This window comes from Patagioenas fasciata, chromosome 15 (assembly GCF_037038585.1).
Source record: "Patagioenas fasciata isolate bPatFas1 chromosome 15, bPatFas1.hap1, whole genome shotgun sequence".
Classification (NCBI taxonomy): Eukaryota; Metazoa; Chordata; class Aves; order Columbiformes; family Columbidae; genus Patagioenas; species Patagioenas fasciata.
Genome location: NC_092534.1, coordinates 3,514,910 through 3,536,135, shown reverse-complemented (window position 1 = coordinate 3,536,135; position 21,226 = coordinate 3,514,910). Strand labels below are relative to the sequence as shown.

The following is a 21,226-nucleotide window of genomic DNA, read 5'->3' as shown; positions in this document are numbered from 1 at the left end:
TAAGAACAGGTCTGACCTTAGCTCAGCTACTGCATTCCATACCAACTTCCACCTAAATGCTGTAATATTCTGAGTTATTGTAACCCCCCCGCTCCTCCCACATTGTTTAAGCAAAGCAACCTTTACACATCTCTGCGATCATTTTATGTGCACAAACTCTGCAAAAAACTCAGACCACATTACACCCAAACTTTTTTAGTATTTAAAAAAACCGTTTACTGTCTTCCTGTCATTCCTTTTAAATGTCAGTGATCTACACAGGCCTGGGCTAAAACCTTACCTAACACAAATTTACTAGGTCTGGATATCTGACTTGTATTATTAATACATAACACAGAAAAAAAGTCTTAATAAATAAATTCATCCAAACTTTTTTCTTAGGTTTTTTTCCTGTTAAATATTTGAAGTGAGGTTCTTACTCTTCAACAATCATGATTACCTCCATGAAATAGCTGACTAGAGATGAACTGGAACTGTTCTTGAATGCTTGGCTGATGATCAATTTCTTCTTGTTGTTGACTTCATCCCAGTGCTTCCCATAGCTCACTTCCACCTGGGAGGAAAGCCAAGACGCACTCGCTTCATGTTTCAGGTGAACCTAAAGAACAGAAACCACCTTGTTCCTGTAAAGCATGCTTTCTCATTTATTCACTGCTGTTAACTGCCTCTAGAAATACTCCCAAGTAGCAAGCAAGACTAAAGCAGAAAGGGTTGCAAATTTTTGAAAGAAAATTGTTCCTTCAGAAGATAGAAATTCAGTGTACAAAGCCCAAAACTTGTAGTCTGCGTGCTGCCAGTCAAATTGCTTTTCTCAAAAGCTGCGGTAACTGGACTCAGGTACTCTGATGGGCTGGCCCACATGGATTCACTGTACAGCTGCAAAGCCAGGCGAGATCTTGCTCATTGAGAAATCCTAACACTTCTTGGATTCTGTCCAACTTGGACCAAATGCCAACCTGAAAGGACGCAACATTTCCCTTTAATTCAGAAGCTTATTTTTCAGCCAGCTCTCTGTTCTGCAGTAAATACCCAGTAGTGGTGATTTGCCTTTAAATTAACCTTTGTGCTGTTTGTAAATGAAGACATTTTAAACAGATCTGCCTTTGTGTCTGAGAGGGTAATGCAACTTCTAAAAAAGTATACAAATCTGAACCAGAAAATTAATACAAAACATTGTAAAATGCCTTCTTTTACAGAAATCCATCTTCTGATGAATAAGCAAAGAGTTCCTGACTTTAAGTTACAAGAAGGATAAAACAAGATAAGTCATAAACTTAATAATACTTTTTATATAAAACAAAAAATCTCACAACATTCTGCAGAAATTTTGTGAATTAATAGATTGAAAATTACACCACTGGAGAGTTCCATCACTTACAGCTGTAATGGGCTGCACCAATTAGCAATTAACTAGATATCTTTGTCTATACAGAAAGCAAAGAGAAACAAGAAGAAAAAGACTGTTTAAGCCCCTCAGAACATGAGTGACACAAAGGGACTCAGTGCACGAGTCCACATGCACTTTACTCAGTGATTTACCTTGTGATTATAGGTGGGAGTCTGCATACAGTGGAATTCATGCCCAATATCAAGTTTGTACATGCTGTGTGCACCTGTCTCCACTTTAATCTTCTGCTGTGTACTGCATTCATGATGAAGATTTTTTGCCTCTCCTGTTCAAGTTAAATCACAAAGTTACCCATTCAAATAAATTAGAAGTAAACTTTCAAAATGTTAATAGTATAAATCTAGTGCTGGCTTCAAGGTCGCTATTTTTCAAAAGCATTACAGTGAGATTTGCCTATTTCTGTAGATATATACTTGTTGATTTATCCTACAAATACAAAGGAAAGCCACATTTAATGGTCCTGCATTTAAGAACAGTGAGTTTGTATTTGCTCTGTAAGTGACTTACAACTATTAACACAAAAACACTACCACAGTAAAAAGAAAAGGTAAGCAGATATTTAATTCAAGTACAAGGTCTGGCAATATGTTCTGTAGTCTAAAGGTACTGACCAAAGGCTGTGAAGATTGGTACCAATACTGGTATAACCGCATGCCCATCAAGTTCAGCTCAAGGATTATTTTCACTATCTGCTTGACATGACATCTAGACACATTTTAGAGACTGCAATGTTGTTGTCAAAACACAGTTTCTGACACTTCTTTTCCTGCTACACATATGCCCAAGTTATCAGCAATCAATAGCTTTGCACTTCTGAGTACAGACATGCTGTATATGCAAAACAACTTGTAAAACTTTGGATAAAGCGCATTAGGCATTGCAACTTCTTTTTTCACATACTAAAAATGAAAATCCTAGGAACAGCCATGTTACAGGCTTTACACGTAAGACTTTGGGCCTTCATTTACTTTATACCTTATTAACATTTAAGATGTTTCTAAGTTCAGACAACTGGACACAGCTGGTTTGTATTAACAATGGAATAGAAATGATACAATGATTTAGGCCAATTTTGTTTAAGAAAAGCAAAGGCTCTCCTTAGTTGTTTACCGTATTTCCATGTTGTTTCATTCCTTTCTTCAGAAGCAATATATAAATAAATAAAACCAGTCATTAAATTTATTACTTAAATGGAGTTTTACTTGGTTGAAGTAAAAGCACTACAAACTAAGCACGATCATCCTTTGCAGCTTCTTGGGGTCTCACAGTATTTGATGATTTTCTGTTACCACTCAGCTCTCTACACCTTGACATTACATCTTCATTTTTTAATCCCGGTACTTCTACAAGGAATCACTAGCTGACCACGTCAGGAGGAACAGTTGCCAAACTTAAGTTCTAGGTACATAACTTCATAATTACACAGCTGTAGCTAGACATCTTCTAAGACTGTTTAAGTGTTAGGGTATGTTTCTGTTTGTGTGTATAAAACACTCATCAGCAAGCCATTTTTAGCAAAATCAGGGGTTCATGCCTGTGTAGGTTTAAGACAACTTTACTACTCATATTGCTACATACTCTGAATATGCAACATACTTCACATATACATCACCCTATAATGCTTATCATGACTAGCTACTACAGGTATTCAGTATCTCAGTACAATTGTACTGATGTTTACCTGCTTTGTCCAGTAAAATTAATGCACAGTTCATACACTGCAGCCAGGAGGACACAGCCAACTGTTTCCTATAAACAGTCCCCCATACTTTGAAGTGTATGTATGCAAGCATTCATTTTGTATAATCATCTGAGAACACAAATTAATTAGGAGCAATTTCCATTGAAAAAGTGATTTTTAATCAAATGTTAGACATGCTTGTGAAAAGCACATTAAAAAATTAATTGTTGTTTATATGTAGACTCAAAGTTTATCCAACTGAAAAGAGAAACTCATCATACAACTCAGATCACAGTTTAAAAATCAACTGAAATCTTTCTTGTTAAGTGTGCTAATCATACAGATAAATAATTTGCATAAAAATGAGACAAAGAGAATGCTTTTACTTGCCCTCTTTTTCACTGTACCTAGGAGTCCATATTTTATCCTCAAACCATGAGACCACAAGCCCTCACTCTGCTGGAGAAGACCGAGGACGTGAACTCCAAGCACACCTGGCAGGTAAGTCTCCCCCTCCAATGAGTATTGTCTCAGTTTATCATCAACCTTTTTCTCCAGAAGTGCTACAAAAAGAGCAGAAGTGATCACGCAGTGGTAGAACATGAAATGACTTCAGATAGTAAATGGAATACAACAGCGGGAAAAACACAAATGTATTGTCAGATCCTGTCTAACTGAGGAACCCCAGGATGTACAGCACACACTGCATGTGGTCAACACAAAGACAGAACTGGATGTTCATTCTCTTTCCCCAATTACATATACAGGCTGTAGATACTGCTTGAAGTTTAGTGAAATGCATCCAGCCAAAGCTACTTCTAAAAGGATTAAATTCTAACAGACAAATCTATTAATTAACTAACACCTAACATGTGGATATTTACTTGGATATTAAGTCAAACCAAAGCTGTGGGTTTGCAACAGAAGAACTGGTGCAGCCTAATTCTCAGGGGATAAGAGTTTGAAATCAGACCAGAACCGTTTTTACACGCAGGCAGTGACAAGCCATGTGAAAGCTAAGGATGGTAATTCCACCAAAAGATGATCTCCCAAAACCCAAACTGACATTCTGCATTCCTTAAAAGTTAGTTTTATTTGAAAACATTGCGTAATCATATGGCATTTCCATGTCTTTGCCCCATGGAGACTACAGTGAGAAACACTTCAGAAAAAATAAGAGCCTTAGCCTTAGTTACTGTTTTATTCCACTGTATTAATGTACCTTGTAATGAATTGATGTTATACAAATAGTAAAACTCTCTTTCTGATACTTTCACTTAAATCTTCCTCTTAGTGTATTTCAAGATTTTTAGAACAATAGGTCTTAAGAGACAGTTAGATACATATGTATCTCTGCACTATTTTGTACTAACAAAGTGAAAACCAGAAAATATTTTAAGAGCTGTTATTGTTTTGCTGGTGTTTTTGTTAAGTGATTCCTTACATCTTATTTCTTTCACCCTCTTCAACAGTAATTAAAAACAGACTTAAAAACCAATTCATTTTATAATTCTTTTTATTCTGGAACACATATTACTGCTAATTTATCAAGGCTAATCACTTTGAAAAGCAGTCTCACTGATTTGAAAGGAACTTTAGAAATACGTGTCCAAAACCAGGCAACCCTAATATATACGGGCTCCAGAACTTACATTTATACGGCAAATATTTATTGTCCTCTAACCTGAAAGAAATGCAGCATCCTTCAATAAATGACTCAGGGATACTGAAAAAGCTATCTTCTTGCCAAGCTGCTTAGTGATGTTTCCTGACAGAATGACAGGACTGCTTTGCTTTATCAGCTTTACCTCCAGTTGGGTCATGTATCTCTGCTCTCCACTCAGCATCTGCAAATCTGTCATTCCCTACAATAAACAAACAAATAAAAAAAAAAAACAAAACCCAAGCCACTTAACCCTGCAAACTGATAGAGTTGTGAGAACGAAATAGTATAGACTTGAGCATTTCAGAAATGAGAAGAGATGAAGGAGAGAGAGTTTTTTTTCCACACACCAAACAACCTCCCAAGCGCCCCACAAACCATAAAACTCGCTGTTAGTAAATAATGGGGAGGAAGGATGGATTTGTTTTGCCAGCTATACAAAAATCACAGTGGTCTGAGATGCTATTTCCTTCACCTCCTGCTGGCTTCAGCAGTGACTGAAATCACTAAGAATGTTTCAATACTGGGCCAAAAAATAATATGGTGTTACTAAAAATATTGGCAGGCTCACAGAGGTAACTAGATTTAGGTTGGACTGGATGCAAATACAACAATCTGCAATGCTAGTTAATGTTTTGGGTTCGTGAGAAATCTCCAAAATGTCCTTGTTGAAATATTACTCTAGAAAAAAAAACCAACAACCCTGTTAAATAACACGCTCTCTGTAGGAAAATGCAAAGTGTTTGAAGCCAACTGACTCTGGAAGCCCACATAAGACATCCTGCTATGGGTATCAATTGCATAATGAAAAAATTGTTCAGGTCCTGGAATATAAACAAAAATGTCAGTAGAGCTTCAGTGACAAAGCAAACAAAATTGCAAGTGGGAGTTTTTATTTCAGAGTTCAAATATTGGCATTTCTTGCTTTCTCCCCAGTGCTTTTTAAAAAGAAACAGTTTTTGTGATATAAAGACCAGTATCTTAAGAGATTCTTACATATATAAAGTCCACAGAAGTGAAGAAATTAGTCTGGGCTTAACTCAGAGTCTTTAGGTATGGTCAGAACACAGCCCTGAAAAGCTGTGTGACTACCTATGCACATAAGGAGTCAAAGCCTACAGGAGTCAATTTGATCTTCTCTACCGACTTACCACTGGCAGCAAGCCAAAGGTTTGAGTACATCCGAATGGGAAAAAAATTGCTTTAGATTATTGGCAGAAGCCATGCCTTAAAAGCTTTTAAAACACAGCAATTTAGCACTGAGTCTATCTCAAAAATATGTAATAAAGAGAACCAGTAATTTCTCTGATGGATTGCTCACAAAACTATTTTTCAATAGATGTGTTTTTCACTGTCTTTCTTTTCTGTGCTTCTAAGTATTCATTCTAGTATAAGAGCTCACGACCTGAAAACATACCTTAATGTAATACACATCTCGGTCATCTACTATCAGCTCCAGGTGTCCAATTTGTGAATTTTTGGAAAACTCAATTCTCCCTTGGAGAAAAAGAAAACTCTTTACTTTTTCTAGACATACAGTGTTCAGCAATGCTTCATAAAACCGTACCCAAAATGATCACTGCCACTGTTGTAAACAATATATTTACAGAATAAAACAGAACTAATATCAGAGCAAAGGAAAAAAAGTTAGGAACAGAGTTTGCAAAGGCATTGAAGTATCCTCAGAATAGACATCTAATTTTGAAGGGACATTCTGAGAATACTAATAGTGAAGAGGTAACACAACTGTCTTCAACGAACCAGCTTAGTTCTGGAAGAAATTTCTACACTTCAGGCCTGTGCTAAAGCTTGTAAGCGGTGTTGTGCTGTGAAGACATTTCAGACCACCATGCATGCGAAGCTTTGCACAGTGTTAAGTAAATATTCTTTTTGAAAATAACCAGGATTAAAAAAAAAAATCTGGAGGGACAAATTCTAAGTAGAATATAGTAGAATACATTAAAACAAAGCATCCCTTGACTAGCATGTCAAAGAAACTGAAATATGTTGCCTAAATTATTACCATATATTTATCAGTTTATTTCATCAATGCGTTTGTTGATTTTGTTTTCTGTGTTACACTGTGACTGAAATGCTACTTTTTAATATAATGCACAACAATATCATAGTCAGTACTTAAACTGATTTGCCAACAAGTAATATTGTATCATAACTAACTGAATATAGAAAGCTAAAATTCAGGAATAGTAAGGTGAGTTTAGCATATGTAAAAGATTCCAGAACAATCCACTGTGTTCCCTAGCCCTAACTTCATCTATACTGGTAAGCGTTTTCCTCTTTAACGTGGGTTTGGAAACCAGGTACTGAGCCCTCTGACTGTGAAAATAGCCTTAGCCAGGATGCAAAACCCACTGGGAATGGGTGTTACCTAAAGACGCAAACTGAATGGCTACCACACAGTAATGTAGTGTTAGCATTAAATTACCGACTGAAACATATTGATGTTTCTCTGTTAATTCTAATGAAGTTCTCCTAACTGGCATTATATGATGATCTGGCTCTTGGTTGAAAAACCCACCATCAATCTCAACTTTTTTCTTAGGTTGTATAAACTGGATTCTGAATTTCTTCTGTGGGACACTAAAATTTAGGTCAACACCAAGATCCCTTTTCAAGTCTGACTTCGGAGTCCCAATGAAGAAGTGAAAGACAGCTTCATTTGGGATCCATGAATCCTCCTGAAAGAAAGGTAGAAAGGATAACCCCATTTGCAATTGGCACAGCATTTACAAAACCATCTATCACACTGAGTTACAGCCCACGACCACAGCCACCTTCCCTGCTACAATAAGTTTTGACCTATCTGCTTTTCAAGATTTTTAGGACGAAATCTCTGTTTTTCCCAGGCTGTATTTTCCATTCCCTACTCAGTGCTCATCTTGGGAAACAGTGTCTGAACACCTTGAATTTCACAGCATACTGACGTTCTCCTCCTGAAATTATGTGGAATCCTGCCAAAACATATGGAAAATCAGACCACACTTGCAGTTATAAATTTAAGCTCTACAGCTCAGGCCTAAGTGACTTGGATTTGGCAGGGCACGCAGCACCATGACCCTGAAGTGGGTGCTTTGGTTGAGAGTTTTGGCCTTGCCCTGCGTAGAGATGTCAGATTCTCTGGCAGAGGAAAATGTCTGTTCCCTTTCCTGCTTTTATTAAAGTCAGAAAAATAAAATCATGATGGGGAAGCTACTCTGCTTATTGCTCTTATCTCACTTAGAGATACAGAGCCGTGTGTGAGTACAGCTAAAGCCCAAATTGTCTCCTGGTAAAAAGAATTAGCTCAAGCCCAGCGGCCCACTTGGGCTGTGATGGAAGATAAGACTCCAGCCACCGCCTGCAATGAACACCTATATTATCATTTCAGAAAAAGACATAAATTCTTACTGTCCCCTGGAGAAACTGAAAATCATTCCTTCCCCAGGTTTGCCCAAACGAACGTATTAAAACAACTGACAGCTTTCTGCAGTGAATTCACTGGAGCCTAATTTCTACTTTTAAACCAGGTGTTTAATGTAACTTAATGATTTGGCGGTTGAAGTTTTTTGTCACAAAGAGAAACAAGTCATGAAAGTGAGGCCAGGTTGTTTAGCACTGGGTACCAATTACAAAATCTTGGCCTTTACTTCCAGCTCTATCAGTCTTATCTAACCAAACAACTTAATATTCGTGGTGTGCTGTTTTGTATACAGTAGTATGTACCTACTATCAGCATCAGGTATCTGTTTTCACCATATTTTCCCACTATAATGTGAATAGAAATAATAATAATGTAGATCTTGAAAGTCAGTTAGGTTGAATATACAGTACTGAGATATACCATTCTTTCATCAGCACAATAAACGAAAACTAAAGCTAAAGTAAAGAGTGCCATAAGGGTACCTGAGGGATATAGTGAAATGCAGCTTCCAGAACATACTGCTGCAGGCCTCTGTCTTGCTTAGTTAATGTGACAGCCACTCTCAAAGGTCCAGTAAGTGGGAAAACCAAACCACTGGCTGGGTCAGGATATGACATTTCAGAACACAGCTGCCAGCCAACAACCTGAGACACTGGTGGAAGACAACAGTTGAACATTCGGTTAGAATGACAAACAGAGAAAACATGCAAGTGAACACTGCACTGAAGGCTTTTTAGAACTAATAAGTAAAAAAGATATTTTACTGAATAAAATGATCTGTTGTGGACACTTCAGAATAATCAGCCTTCCTAAAACAAACATAATAGCTAGACTCACCTTCCTCCCTAGTGCAAGATCTGGTTTCTGCGTGGTTTTGGAAAACATCTTCTGTCTCATCCACCGTTGTGAAGTAGAGTTTAGAGCTACAACCAAGAATTTCAAATAGTTACTTAAAAACTATTATGTTAAAGTTACAGCAATATTTAAACAAAATTCTCAGTTATATGCCATCTTCTCCCACATGGAAAAAACAAGAAAGGTTAAGTTCTGCTAAAGTCAGTCTACATTTCCACTAATTCAAATGGATTTTTTTCTCCACAGTTTCCATGTTTAATCTGTCACTATCTTGACATTCTTCTGCAGTTCTTCACAGTTAGTATTAGATTTCTCTGTTCTGAGCAACTTGGTATGGTCAGCTTATTGCAATCCCACTCACTTCCTGGCTTCCACATATTTTTTTTCCCCCTTCGGCTATGTATGGCTACCAGTTTCATTCTAGTCTTGCAGTTCTTCCAGAACTTCACTAAACTAAACATGTCCTCTGAACTTGATGAGAGCAAGAGAGTTAATGCAATATCTAATCAACACTACAGTCAGGGTTTTGATCAAATACAGCACAATACAGGTTTCTATACAGGGGAGTATGAAAAATTCATTTACACATTTTATCATAAGGTTTTGATTTGAATGTATGTTTTCATGGTAAAACAACGTAAAATGCACAGAATAATCTCCCCTTCCTTTTCTTGTGAATGGCAGATTTGGGCTGTAAGTCAGACTGAAACAAGTTGTTTTCTGACAAAATATATTTCTGCCCTTAGTGAGTCAGCTAGTTAAGTTCTGGTTCAAGAAAGTTACCACGGTTACTATTTTAGGAAGATGTTCTTGCTTAATCTTACCTGAAATTGATGATCTCCATAGATTCTTCTGGAGTGTTCAAGAAGACTTTGAGCTCTTTCCCTTTTTTTACCTGAATTCCTCCATCAAGACTAGTAGATGTCCTCATTCCCGTCAACCACCTTAGGCCAGCATGTCCCAGAGTCCCCACAGTTCCCATTTGGACAGAAAGCTGGATAAATGCACTGTTGAAAGATTCAGATACGTAGTCTTCTATGAAAAGCACTTTCTTTTTAAAGCACTTAATTTAAACCACAGGTTGCTTATGCTCTTCAATAAATACATAGTGTTTGATGATGGAACACGTATTCTAACACTAGAATCATGACAACTACTTTGTTTCAGGAAATAACTGAACATGTATATGTACGCAGATATGTACATTTTGTAATTCAAGTATAGTTCTGAGTATCTTCTAAGTAAGGGATTTGAACCCAGACTTCAGCATAAAACATCTGGAAAGGGAAAGCGATCAGGACGGAGTATCATGGTGTAAATTTATCTGTCTATACAGTACTTATGAAGTTTGGTAAAAGTATTCAGTATGTATAGAAAGCTACAACAGCCAGGTAAGGAAATACAAAGTTAAATCATCCATTGGTTTGTAGATCCCAAACCTGTAACTGCATGTCTGATGCTGAGAAAAATCTAAGATGCCATCCTTGTAACAGGTAAAGCATTCAAAAGATCATCTGCATGGAAGCATTTGGGAAGTTTATTTGGAGATAGGAAGGAGCGGTCAGCTTAAATCAGTACTGGAGAAGCACAGCAACAGAGTTCAAAATCAGACAGGAGGGATAGGAAACCACTGGTGTCTGTATAGCATAGTGACCGTTGAGCAATATAGCACTGATGACTGCTTGAATTCTTCAGGAATCTCCTAATTGATTACAACAGACACTCACACAAAACTTTCACGCCAGGAACTGCTACTTGAACACGAGGAATACAAGAAAGTGGCACATTTGCAGCAGTTATTACCTTGGCTTGATATATCCATTTAGAAAAAAATCTGACTGTTGTTTGAAATCTGCATTCCCTTTGATTTTTATGTTGATAGCTGCTGAGGCATTGACTGCCAGCTGAACAGGAAAGCCTGAAATTGCTGGAAACTGCAGTTCTTCAGTGGCCAAACTCAGCCTTTTATTAAACTGGACCTCTTGCCCCTATGGCAAAAAACCCAAACAAGCGAAAATGGAATTTTTTTCCATAATAAAAGTCAGCATTCAATTATTTTTCCAAGTATAGCTATCCATTTCATTTGTCTGCTGTGAAAGTGTTTTTAACAAAGCTGATTTGAGAAACAAGGTAGAAAGCAGCCCAAAGCCTGCATGTGGCCTGGGCATAAGTTAGACACTAGTCTTACCCCAGTTAAAGAATTAGTTTTCATTTAAGCATGGATGAATTTGAATAAGAAAAGAAGGAGATAAGAATCATCAGACAACAGAACAAGTCCTTGCCTAATGCTGTTTAAACCCAACATATACCAGTGTCTTTTCGAGTTCAATTTAGAGAAACACTAAGTAACATTTTTTACCTTTTATGTATCTGTCAGAAAGTAGTTTCTCAAGGCATTTACTTTCAAGGCGAAAAAACAGTTGTTTTTACCTTCAGAAGTCTGACAGCCAACTCAGCCAGATTTAAAGAATAATGTTTCATTTGTTTTCTTAAATCTTCACAATCCAAGAAGCTAAGTTCATTTCCAAAGATTTTCACGCTTAGCTCACATTTCAGCGCCTCCTTTCTCACCGTTCTCTCAGTGAACTGACATGTGATAAAGAAATACATCAGAAAGAGAATTATGTTTGTATTAATTTCCTTTCTAACTCATAATAAACAATTCCTCGGTGTAGGCACTGTTACTAGTAAACAGACGCGAGGCTCCCTTTTATAAATATTTCAAGATCACTTAGGACCCTGGATTAGCACTTGCTCTTTCCAGCTCAACCTGAGCTCCACACCACACAGACCGTCACCATGAACACTGATAATGTCCAGTCCTTAGATGACTGGGCAAAAAGAGAAGTACTGCAATACATACCCACCAACAGATGAAGCTTTGAAAAATACAGTCTCAATTAATACAACATTATGGGTGCCATGATTGCTAAATAAACTGCTAAGAAGTAAAAAATTTATGTTGTCCCTCTTTATGAATCAATACAACAGCAACACAACATGAACATGAGTTTACACTGTAAAAAGTAACTCTGAGACGATAAGTCCCAAGAAGAGAGATGGTCTAAGATAAACTAAACAAACCATGGTCCTCAAGTTTTCCAGATAATACATCAACACGTGAAGTCAATTCCCAGAGCTTTCCTGTTATATATACATAGAACATAGCTCTCTCCAAACACGGGTAAACACACAAAAGGTCAATGTAAAATCTGACACGGAACTGGGAAGTCAGATTGCAAACAGCATGAGTCAGGAACTTAACATCAAGCAGCTGTTTACAGTGCCACAGAAGTCAATAGACAAAATGACATCAGTATAAAGAGGATCAGAGCTCAAAATAATGCGAGGAAGCCCAAAACACTGGCAACATACTCCCCTGGCTGAGAGCTGTTGTCCTGAGATAATAAAACTACCTGAAAAGCTGAAGATCGGGCTCTTTGTTGCTTTACACTTTATGCAGCTGTTAAGTTCTCTGCAAGTGAGTGGAAGGAGTTACATACGCTTTATGCACCGGAGTCACAGTACTGCAGAGCATTTGTCCAGTGAAGATGGGCCCTAAGTTTAAGGGGAATGTCATTAACTCTTCCAAGATCTACAGAGCCAATTACCTTTTTGACTAGCTCACTCATCTTACTGTACTTTCTACCAGGACAGCTCTGGTTAGCTTTTCTCAACTTCGGTTTGCCAGACGTGGTCACAAGCTGATCAGCAGGGCTGTATCGCTTCCAAGTCAGCTTCTTCTGCTTGACTTCTCCTGTTGTTTCCACCGGGTTTTCTGACTTGTGGTTTCTTTCATTAGTGTTTGGAAAAAAACTGTCACTGAAAGTAGCAGACTTCTGCCCAAAAATCTTCTGCACAAGGGCTTCAGCATTCTCAAATCGTATACCAACCTAGGGGAAAGCATACGCCATTGAAAAGCCTGACACTGAGATGTATAAGCCATGTCCGGTTCTATAAGCAAAAATAAAAAAAATACATCCAGACACAAGCTTTAGGCTTTTCTACAAGGAAAGATTTGCCATGCAAAATCACAGTGGTCTACAAAGTTTAGTGTCCTCCCTCATGCAGTATCCAATACTGGATATTTCAGTATTAGATCTTTCCAGCAAAATCTCTTTAGTTTATTGATAACGTGAAGCCCAGCACAAGATAAAAAAATCCTTTTTTATTCAGGTACTGGTTCATTTACAACATGATGGGACAGTTTGAGCTACTGCTACTTTAGCATGTTAAAAACAGTATTTTGGTTGGAAATCAATAATGCTCCTGAAATAAGATTGTGTTTGGAAGTTTGACTAAAACAGCATTACTAACACATAAACCCAGGGTATTTGACACCGAAAAAAAAAATTTGTTCCCTTGCAAGCTTAAACTTGCGATCCGAAGGCTACATTAACTTCCTTTTTTCTCACACACATTTTACACTGCTTTCTCTTGGAGGCACAGTAGAGGCACAATTAAAGATGATGAGGTTGCAGGCAGGCCATTCAAATATCCCAGGCACTGGATGCTCAATGGAACCATAACAGTGACTTCAGTTAGGTATATATGACTATCTCCTGTGTTAAAGGAATGGTGTATCCAAGCCAATTTTCTATGGTAAGTCAACTGAAGGAATCTCACTATCCTAAACAGGAGCTAGATCAGCCTCTCAGAAAGCAGTGACTTTTATCTTTCATTTGAACCAACAAAAAGAGCCGAATGTAAGTCACTGGGCTAGTGCATGGTACTATCAGAGTGACAGTGGGTTTATCACGATTACGTCCATTACACAAAGGAGTCACCAGTCTGAGACAACTTTGCCGTAGCAGTGAAAAGCCAACCTTGCTAAAGGAACTGTAATGGGAAAACAGAAAATATTCCTTTTTACTGCAATGCCCCAAGTATTGAGGAGGGGGGTTAAAAAAAAAAATCCATAAACTTGCCTCTAGTAGGTTTACAGCCTGCCCCATAAGGTGGACAGTCAAATTTGTCATGACTGATCGTGGCAGAAAAGACGCAGGAGAAAAGACCACTGAGGCTTCCATATTTGCACCTGCACCAGCTGCAACAGAAAATACCAGAAGTCTGTCATTTGGAGATCAGCTATTCTCGTACACTTTGTCTCATCATTCTTTGGGAAACTGCAACTCTGCTTGTTAACAAGACGGTGAATAAAACATTACGTCAACAGGTGAAATGATTTACTTTTTAGTATAGCAAAGACTTAAATGGACATTACTGAAAGCCTATTATCTGACTAACATTGAAAGAAGAGCATTTACAATATATATCATACACAATTGCACTGGAAAAAGATGGACAGAAAATCAAAATGTTACTCTGAAGACTATTACCTAGCATTTTTCCTAAAAACAAACCATGAGCAGATAGTAAAACAGGAAGAAATTAGTCTGAATCTTTTCTTATACCAAAGAAAGCACATATATCAAAAGGAAAAAAATACATTCCAGTCCCTTGTTGCTGCAAAGGATGCTCACTAAGGAAGGAATCAAAAGTTAATGTTCACAAAAACTATCTAAAAAGTTAATTGGTTCTTATTCTCCTGTCTCACAAAAGGCAAAGTTGCCTGGTATCTGGTTTGCTGGAATTACATTTGATATACTCCAATTAAGGTTATAGCAGAATTAAGCCTACATTTGCATATCTGGGTACTATTAAGTCATAAAAATTCTCTGGAGCAAGATGTAAAGGACCAGAAAATCCATTTGAGATTTTAATAATCCATATGCTACAAAGCATTAAGTTCTAAAACTCCACATACCGGAGTGGAATGTGACATCAGAATATGAGGAGTATTTCCACGTTTCCCGCTCGAAATCTCTGCTAAGGATTTCATCAGGAATAGAATCTCGAAGGTGCTCCTTCAGTGGATCATCCGTCTCCAGAAGCTGAGAGAGATGACTCCAGACAAAGGAGCCCACTTAAATTAAACAAAGAAAAGCATTTGGAAATTAGAGAAAAATTAAAACAGTTTTTAAAACTGATATATGGAACCTTTTTATTTATTTCTACCAGAATTAATACTAAACCATTCCCCTTACCACAACAGAATTCATTCATTTTCAGCATCATTAAAATCAGTTTGATGCACCTATCTTTAACCCAGTAAACTTGTTTAAATTCTGTTTTATTCTTTCCAATATGGTATGTGAGGTGTCATTCATTTCTTAGTTTCATTCAATGCCTCTCAGCTAACCTAGGCAGGCAAGGAGTTAAGGTTAAGCTACATATTTACTGTTTGTAAAGGATCTTCTATACTATAATAAATTCAAAGGAATGCTGAAAATAAAAAAGATACAACTCTAATACAGATATTGGAGGCAGGCTGTGCAGCTCAAATAATACTGGTTTCTGTTCCTTCCTCAAAGAACAGATGCAACAGAATTATTTCAAAGATGGTTTTTAACTTAGGCAGCATCACTCACTTTGTTCTTGTAAAATCACTGACCCAGTGTACTGAAACATTAAAAAAAAGTCTGGGGTAGACAGCAAGCACATGAAAATCTTAAAATAACAATTCAAAACTATAAGCAGGAGCGAACCCTTTTAAAGGCAAGCATTAAACAAATGTAAATATAGGAACACCTATTAATCAGATATCCTGCATGAACACTGGAAACATCATCGGTAGACTTCTAAGAGAAAACGGACAATAAAGTTTCTTTATATACAAGGAAACAAATCATTCCAATCCAAAGAATCTTTCTGTACTGTGCAATGTACAACATTTCCAAAAAGCATTTAAAACAAACCAAACCGAAAAAAAAACACCATTCATGACACTGTGCTGATCCATGGTTTGGCCATGTATGAGCTGTGTTGTGGGGGCAAACATATGCCATGTATTCCATGATTCTTAAACGGATGCTTTTTTTCTCCTGAAGATAAAAGATATTAGGCTCAGTGGTAGCTCAATGCACAGACACCGAATACTGATATAGCTGCATTTTTCATAATACAACTTTTTTTCAAATCGCTTTTTCTGAATGTGGCAACTAAAAACTAACATGTGCTCTATGCCTTCAAAAGCACTTGTTACTCTAAAGCCTATTAACTAATTATTATATTTAGGTGTTACATGAACCAAATGAAGGAAATAAACAAAAAATTAATGAGTATTGCATTAAATTGTTTAAAAAATAAAACATTTTGGATGTTGTAGGGCTCCTTCATAAATCAGACAATTTCTTTTTTCCTCATGGAGCCACAGGGAAGATACACCTTGACAGTATTCTGCAGGCTGACACAACTTCTCTCTGTCTGAATCCTAAAGAGGGAACCAGTCCTCGCCAAACCACAAGCCACATCAGCAAATGAACACAATGCTGAGCCTGAACTCAGAATCGCTGCAGGGTTTGCTAGTCCGGACATAACATCCTGATCAAATGGATACACGGCTTCAAGCTGGGAGCTGGCCAGGATCCAGACATCCCAGCGTGCAGACAGAGCTGCTTTCATCTGCCTCCAGCAGCCCCACCGACACCCCTTTTATGTTGGTCCCTCCATGACAGATTTAAAAGCAAAGGATTAGTCTAGAGCTATTCTGTGTTGAATGTGGTGAAACCTTATAGAAAAATGCCTCCTTCATCCAAAATATGTGATCAGCTTAAACATCTGTGTGCTTTGGTAATAAAGAGCTGATAGGATTCTGTACTTTTATAGAACCTACAGTTTCATTTCATACGAGGCCAAAGAGCTTCTCCTTCAGATAAGCTACTTAAACAAAATGACTATTTTTAAACATCATATAAAAGATTCTCTATGTGGCATCAGTCCTCAATTCAGTCTCATGTCAGTAATCTGGGTCAGATCGGACAATAATTGATCATAGGACCACAGAAGTAGGAAGCATAAATTAGAACAAACTATTAGTAATTAAAACACTATACATATGCTAACCATTTCCCCAAATGACTGCTATACTGCTGGCTAGCCATTACACATTTGGATACATGATAAACACCCTTCACATAGTCCTTTTCACAGCATTCCTCATACCACATGTCCCAGTTCCCAAATTTTGCTTTTTCTGTGTATTATAAATGGTTTCTTGATGTCATTTTATCCACATTTCTCAATCTGTGATCCTTAGAGGACTTTCAGTTGACCCAAAGAATCGCCTCTGGCAGAGATGAAGCACCTCCCACTAAGCCTTGATGCTAACTGCAGGCGGTCTTCAAGTTCCCAGGCATTTTAAATCATCTAAATGAAAATCATCAGGCCATTCTTTGCAGTCTTCTCATCTGCTTCGTTTCCATCTGCCACTATCTTTACAACACTCTGATCAATATTAAAACCATATCAAAACTCATGTAAAATAACTGCAAGAGAGGACAGTACCAAGGAAAGACCAAGGTAGCAAGTCCTTATAATAAATATTTGTATTACATCAAGTAAATGAAGAGTAAACGTGGAATTTAGGACCATTAAAAAGGTAATCAAGGAATAGTTTATACCTACAGCTTGCAATTTTCTGTCACTTGCTTCTTTCTCAACTTAACAAAATGTAATTCAGTTATCCATCTGTATTTCTAAGGCACTAAACAAAGGTGTTCCATGCATCTCTTTCTCAAGAGCACTCAGGTAATGAAATGTTGCCAATAGAGGGAACTAATTCTGGAAGAGTCACTGTTTACTGACTACTGCTAAAATAACAGTATCACAAATCCAATACAAAATGTCACAATGACACAAACAAACTTTAAAAAATAAACTATAAACTATTAAGGTTAAATACAAATTTACATAGATTGTTACCATTACACCTGTAAAGAAAACGCTACATCGAAGTATCATTTAGGAAGGTGTAGGACTTCAGTAGCTGCTTGGCTGACCTTGACTGGAAGTTTCTTTCAGCAAAGTCTTTTGTACTTGTTTAAATAATTCTTCATGTGGACATTTCATTGCTATATAATAAGCAGCAATCCTTATTTCCACATCTTCGCTGGTTGTTTGATACAGCTGAACTAATATAGCATTCTAAGAGATAAAGATAAAAAGAGAATCAAAAAGAAAAGGACAATTGTGATTTACTCCCCTAAAACACCTCATATATGCACTTCCAGGTACAGTTGGGTTTTTCTTTCCGAAGGAGATAGCTCTTGCTTTATACCTACAAAGTCAGACTCACAGAAGCATTTTGGTTGGAAAAGACTCTGAAGATCATCTAGTTCAACCACTAACCTAACACTGGCATTAAACCATGTCCCTAAGAACCACATCTACACTATAATAAAATGTATGCACATATTCACTATACTACCCCATTCACAAGTTTCCAGAAAAAATGGTCATTATGACCTGAATCCTGTACCAACTAATTTATACAGGACTATCTGCAACACAGAGCATCACCTGCTAGCACTACTGTTAATGGTTTTTTTCCACCACAGGGGAGAGGTGTTCTACTATATTTCACAAATGTGGCACAGCTAATACAGATGACAATGGCTGCACCTTTGTTAACAGGCTAGGATCACTACATCTGCTCTCAGTCAAAGGGTAGGACTTTAACAAATTTATTCTGTTCAATACTTACACGGCATCAACAAATGACAACCTATAGACTTCATAAATTCAACAGCTCTAAGGAGCACCATCAAGTTTCATAGCTACAAAACAAGCAGATTATGCCAATCCATGCTGTGATTGTTAAAAACCCATGGAAAATGTTCCTCCAAGTGCAAGTCCATGTGGAGCCTCTTGTTCCCTGGAGCAGGACTGCCAGCTTTGCCCATGTCAGGACTCCTGGGTTTGCCATTCTTTTTAGGATCAAGTTATTTGAGATAAACAAGTTTTGTGTTTTCTGTTAAATCATTAGCAAAATATTCTGACAGTGTATTGTTCATCACAAAAAGCTTCTCATATAACACTTAGCAATTCAGATAATGGAACAGTGGAACAGACTATATGAAAAATCCAGTATTGTGGGTTTGCAGCCATAACCCACACAGACATAAGCTACCCAGCTAAGTAAGTTTTTAAGAAATAATAAACATTACCTCAGTCACTGGATGTGTTACCTCAGCTATAGCAGAGCATATGACAGGTCTGTTCATCAGGGTGGTCCTACCAACCTCTCCAACAGCAGAGCAGCTCTGCTGGACAACACATTTACAATTGTTCCTTATGCTTGTGTGTTCTGTAACTATTCCAGAAAGCCAAAACTCTGGGACAGCGCCAGGAAGCCATCAGTCACTAGCTGGCAATAAATCACTTACCCTGACAGAACAGGGAATGCGCCTGAAGGCCTGGATAGCAGCTAGACGGATTTCAATCGGATTATTTTGCTGGGAAGCACACAAGCTCAGAACAGGAGTTAGCGAAGCTGCTGCCAGTCCCGCATTTGCAATGGCTTTTAACACCAGTTGCATCTGTAAATACAAAGCAAGGTAGAATAAAAAGTTCTTCTCATGTTGTCAGCTGCACATGACATTTTTATGCATTAACATTTCCTGTGCAAAATTCTCTGTTTAAAATGATCAATGATCAAAAAACTGCATTGCAATAGAGAAGAATTTGATGTACAAGTTTTTCAAGTACTTTGATATTTTGTCCCTTTTGATCACAGACACTTTGACTTCTGATTCAACAGAGAGTTCTGGACACCATAAATAACTCAATAATTGGTCAACAGCTGCCATAATGTTCTCTCTTTTCTTCACTAAACATACAGGAAACCTGGGCAACTTCAGAATCCAGAAAGCAAGTTACTGCTGGCAATCACTGAACTTCTAACAACAAGCTCTGTATTAAAGTTCGGAGCCCAGGCTCTTCAATGCTATATGGTGCCTTACTTTCCTTTTACTGAACAGTCCCCTGGAAACAACTCCATTGAAGCCAGCACACTTTAAATGTTCAAAAACCTTCTACAACTGTTTGGGTCAAAGCCTCACCTTCACTGCTAGTTTGAGACATCAGGTGGGAGATGTCTCCTATTCTGCTTTGCATATTCACTAAATTCATCATAGTCTAAGATACCTCTCCACACCTCTGTACACCCGTTCATGGCTTCATGCTGCCGAGTTTTGAGAGGCTGCTCTTCATTCATCAGAGAACTGTGTTTCAGTGGTAATTTACAGAACTGTTTGAAAAAAACTAATGAGTCTTTCTCACGGTGCTTCTCTTCATCAGTTCCCTGTTCTGATTTACTAATCTCTTGCCTAACTTTAATCACATTTGTTGGAAGACAAAAAGAGTTAAAAAAAGCAAAGTCTTCATGAAAGCAGGGTTGGTGTACTGATTTTGGCTGGGATGGAGTTAATTTTATTCATAGTAGTCTGTATGGTGCTGTGTTTTAGGTCTGGGAGCAAAACACTGTTGATAACACATCAAAGTTTCAGCTATTGCTGAGCAGTGCTTGCACAGCATCAAGGCTTTCTCTGTTTGGTGCTGTCTGCCCTGCAAGGACCAGGGGTGTGGGTAAGAGGCTGAGGGGACACAGCCACAACTGCTGACCTGAATTTACCAAAGAAATATGCCAAACCATATGGCATCGTTCTCAGCAATACAGCTGTGTGTGTGGAGGGAGTAGGGGTTGTTCCAAGGTATCCACCGCTCAGGAACTGGCTGGGCATCACTCTCCTGGTGGTGAGTGATGGCTTTTGCATCACTTTTGGGTTTTTTTTTTTGGTGGGTTTTGGGGTTTGTGGTTTATTGGTTTTTTTTTTTTTCCTTCACTTACTAAACTGTCTTTATCTCAAACAATAAGTTTTCTTCGTTTTGCCTTTTCAACTCTCTCACCCATCCCAGTGCAAGGGGAGTAAGCACTGTATCATATGCTTCTGTATGACTGATACCTCGCGGAGTTGTTCTGAATCTTGCACAGTACAGTTTCCTCCCAGAAATTTCCCAAGAGTCCTCATCACACTCTGCACAGCGGGGAAACCATCACAGGAGTCGTGAGCTGAACAAAACCTATGTAAGAGAGCGGTTATGCCTAAGAAGCAGCTCTGTCTTGTTCCCTGTGACTTCAGCAAAGTCTGTAAACAAGCACAAAAAGAACAGGGTGTTTTAGAAAAGTCATTCTTATGGTTACTGTAACATGCCATAGAAAATAAGTGTATCCAAATATTTACATGCTAAAAGTCAATCTCAACAATGCATATTTTCAAACAGTCCTTAAAGGATTTAAACAAACAAAAAAGGACAAGCCTGTAGAGATATAGCGGAGAATTCTTTCACCTTCATATG

The 21,226-nt window shown here is 37.8% G+C and overlaps 1 protein-coding gene across 2 annotated transcripts in view; it reads right to left on the bottom strand.

Moving 5' to 3' along the window:
• The window catches only part of LOC136108748 (uncharacterized), a 91,891-nt gene that overhangs the window by 50,107 nt on the left and 20,558 nt on the right, over window positions 1-21,226 (bottom strand). The window contains exons 11-27 of one of the 2 annotated variants that reach the window (XM_071815258.1): window positions 20,833-21,015; window positions 19,255-19,407; window positions 17,869-18,013; window positions 14,796-14,954; window positions 13,957-14,075; window positions 12,640-12,921; window positions 11,459-11,614; window positions 10,832-11,016; window positions 9,853-10,035; window positions 9,011-9,096; window positions 8,656-8,825; window positions 7,292-7,451; window positions 6,170-6,249; window positions 4,774-4,954; window positions 3,497-3,652; window positions 1,540-1,673; window positions 440-598 (exon numbers count right to left, since the gene is read on the bottom strand). In XM_071815258.1, coding sequence (XP_071671359.1) covers window positions 440-598; window positions 1,540-1,673; window positions 3,497-3,652; window positions 4,774-4,954; window positions 6,170-6,249; window positions 7,292-7,451; window positions 8,656-8,825; window positions 9,011-9,096; window positions 9,853-10,035; window positions 10,832-11,016; window positions 11,459-11,614; window positions 12,640-12,921; window positions 13,957-14,075; window positions 14,796-14,954; window positions 17,869-18,013; window positions 19,255-19,407; window positions 20,833-21,015 — 2,691 coding nt within the window. Of the gene's footprint in view, window positions 1-439; window positions 599-1,539; window positions 1,674-3,496; window positions 3,653-4,773; window positions 4,955-6,169; window positions 6,250-7,291; window positions 7,452-8,655; window positions 8,826-9,010; window positions 9,097-9,852; window positions 10,036-10,831; window positions 11,017-11,458; window positions 11,615-12,639; window positions 12,922-13,956; window positions 14,076-14,795; window positions 14,955-17,868; window positions 18,014-19,254; window positions 19,408-20,832; window positions 21,016-21,226 lie in introns of those variants that run through there. The other variant, XM_071815257.1, reaches the window with a different exon arrangement.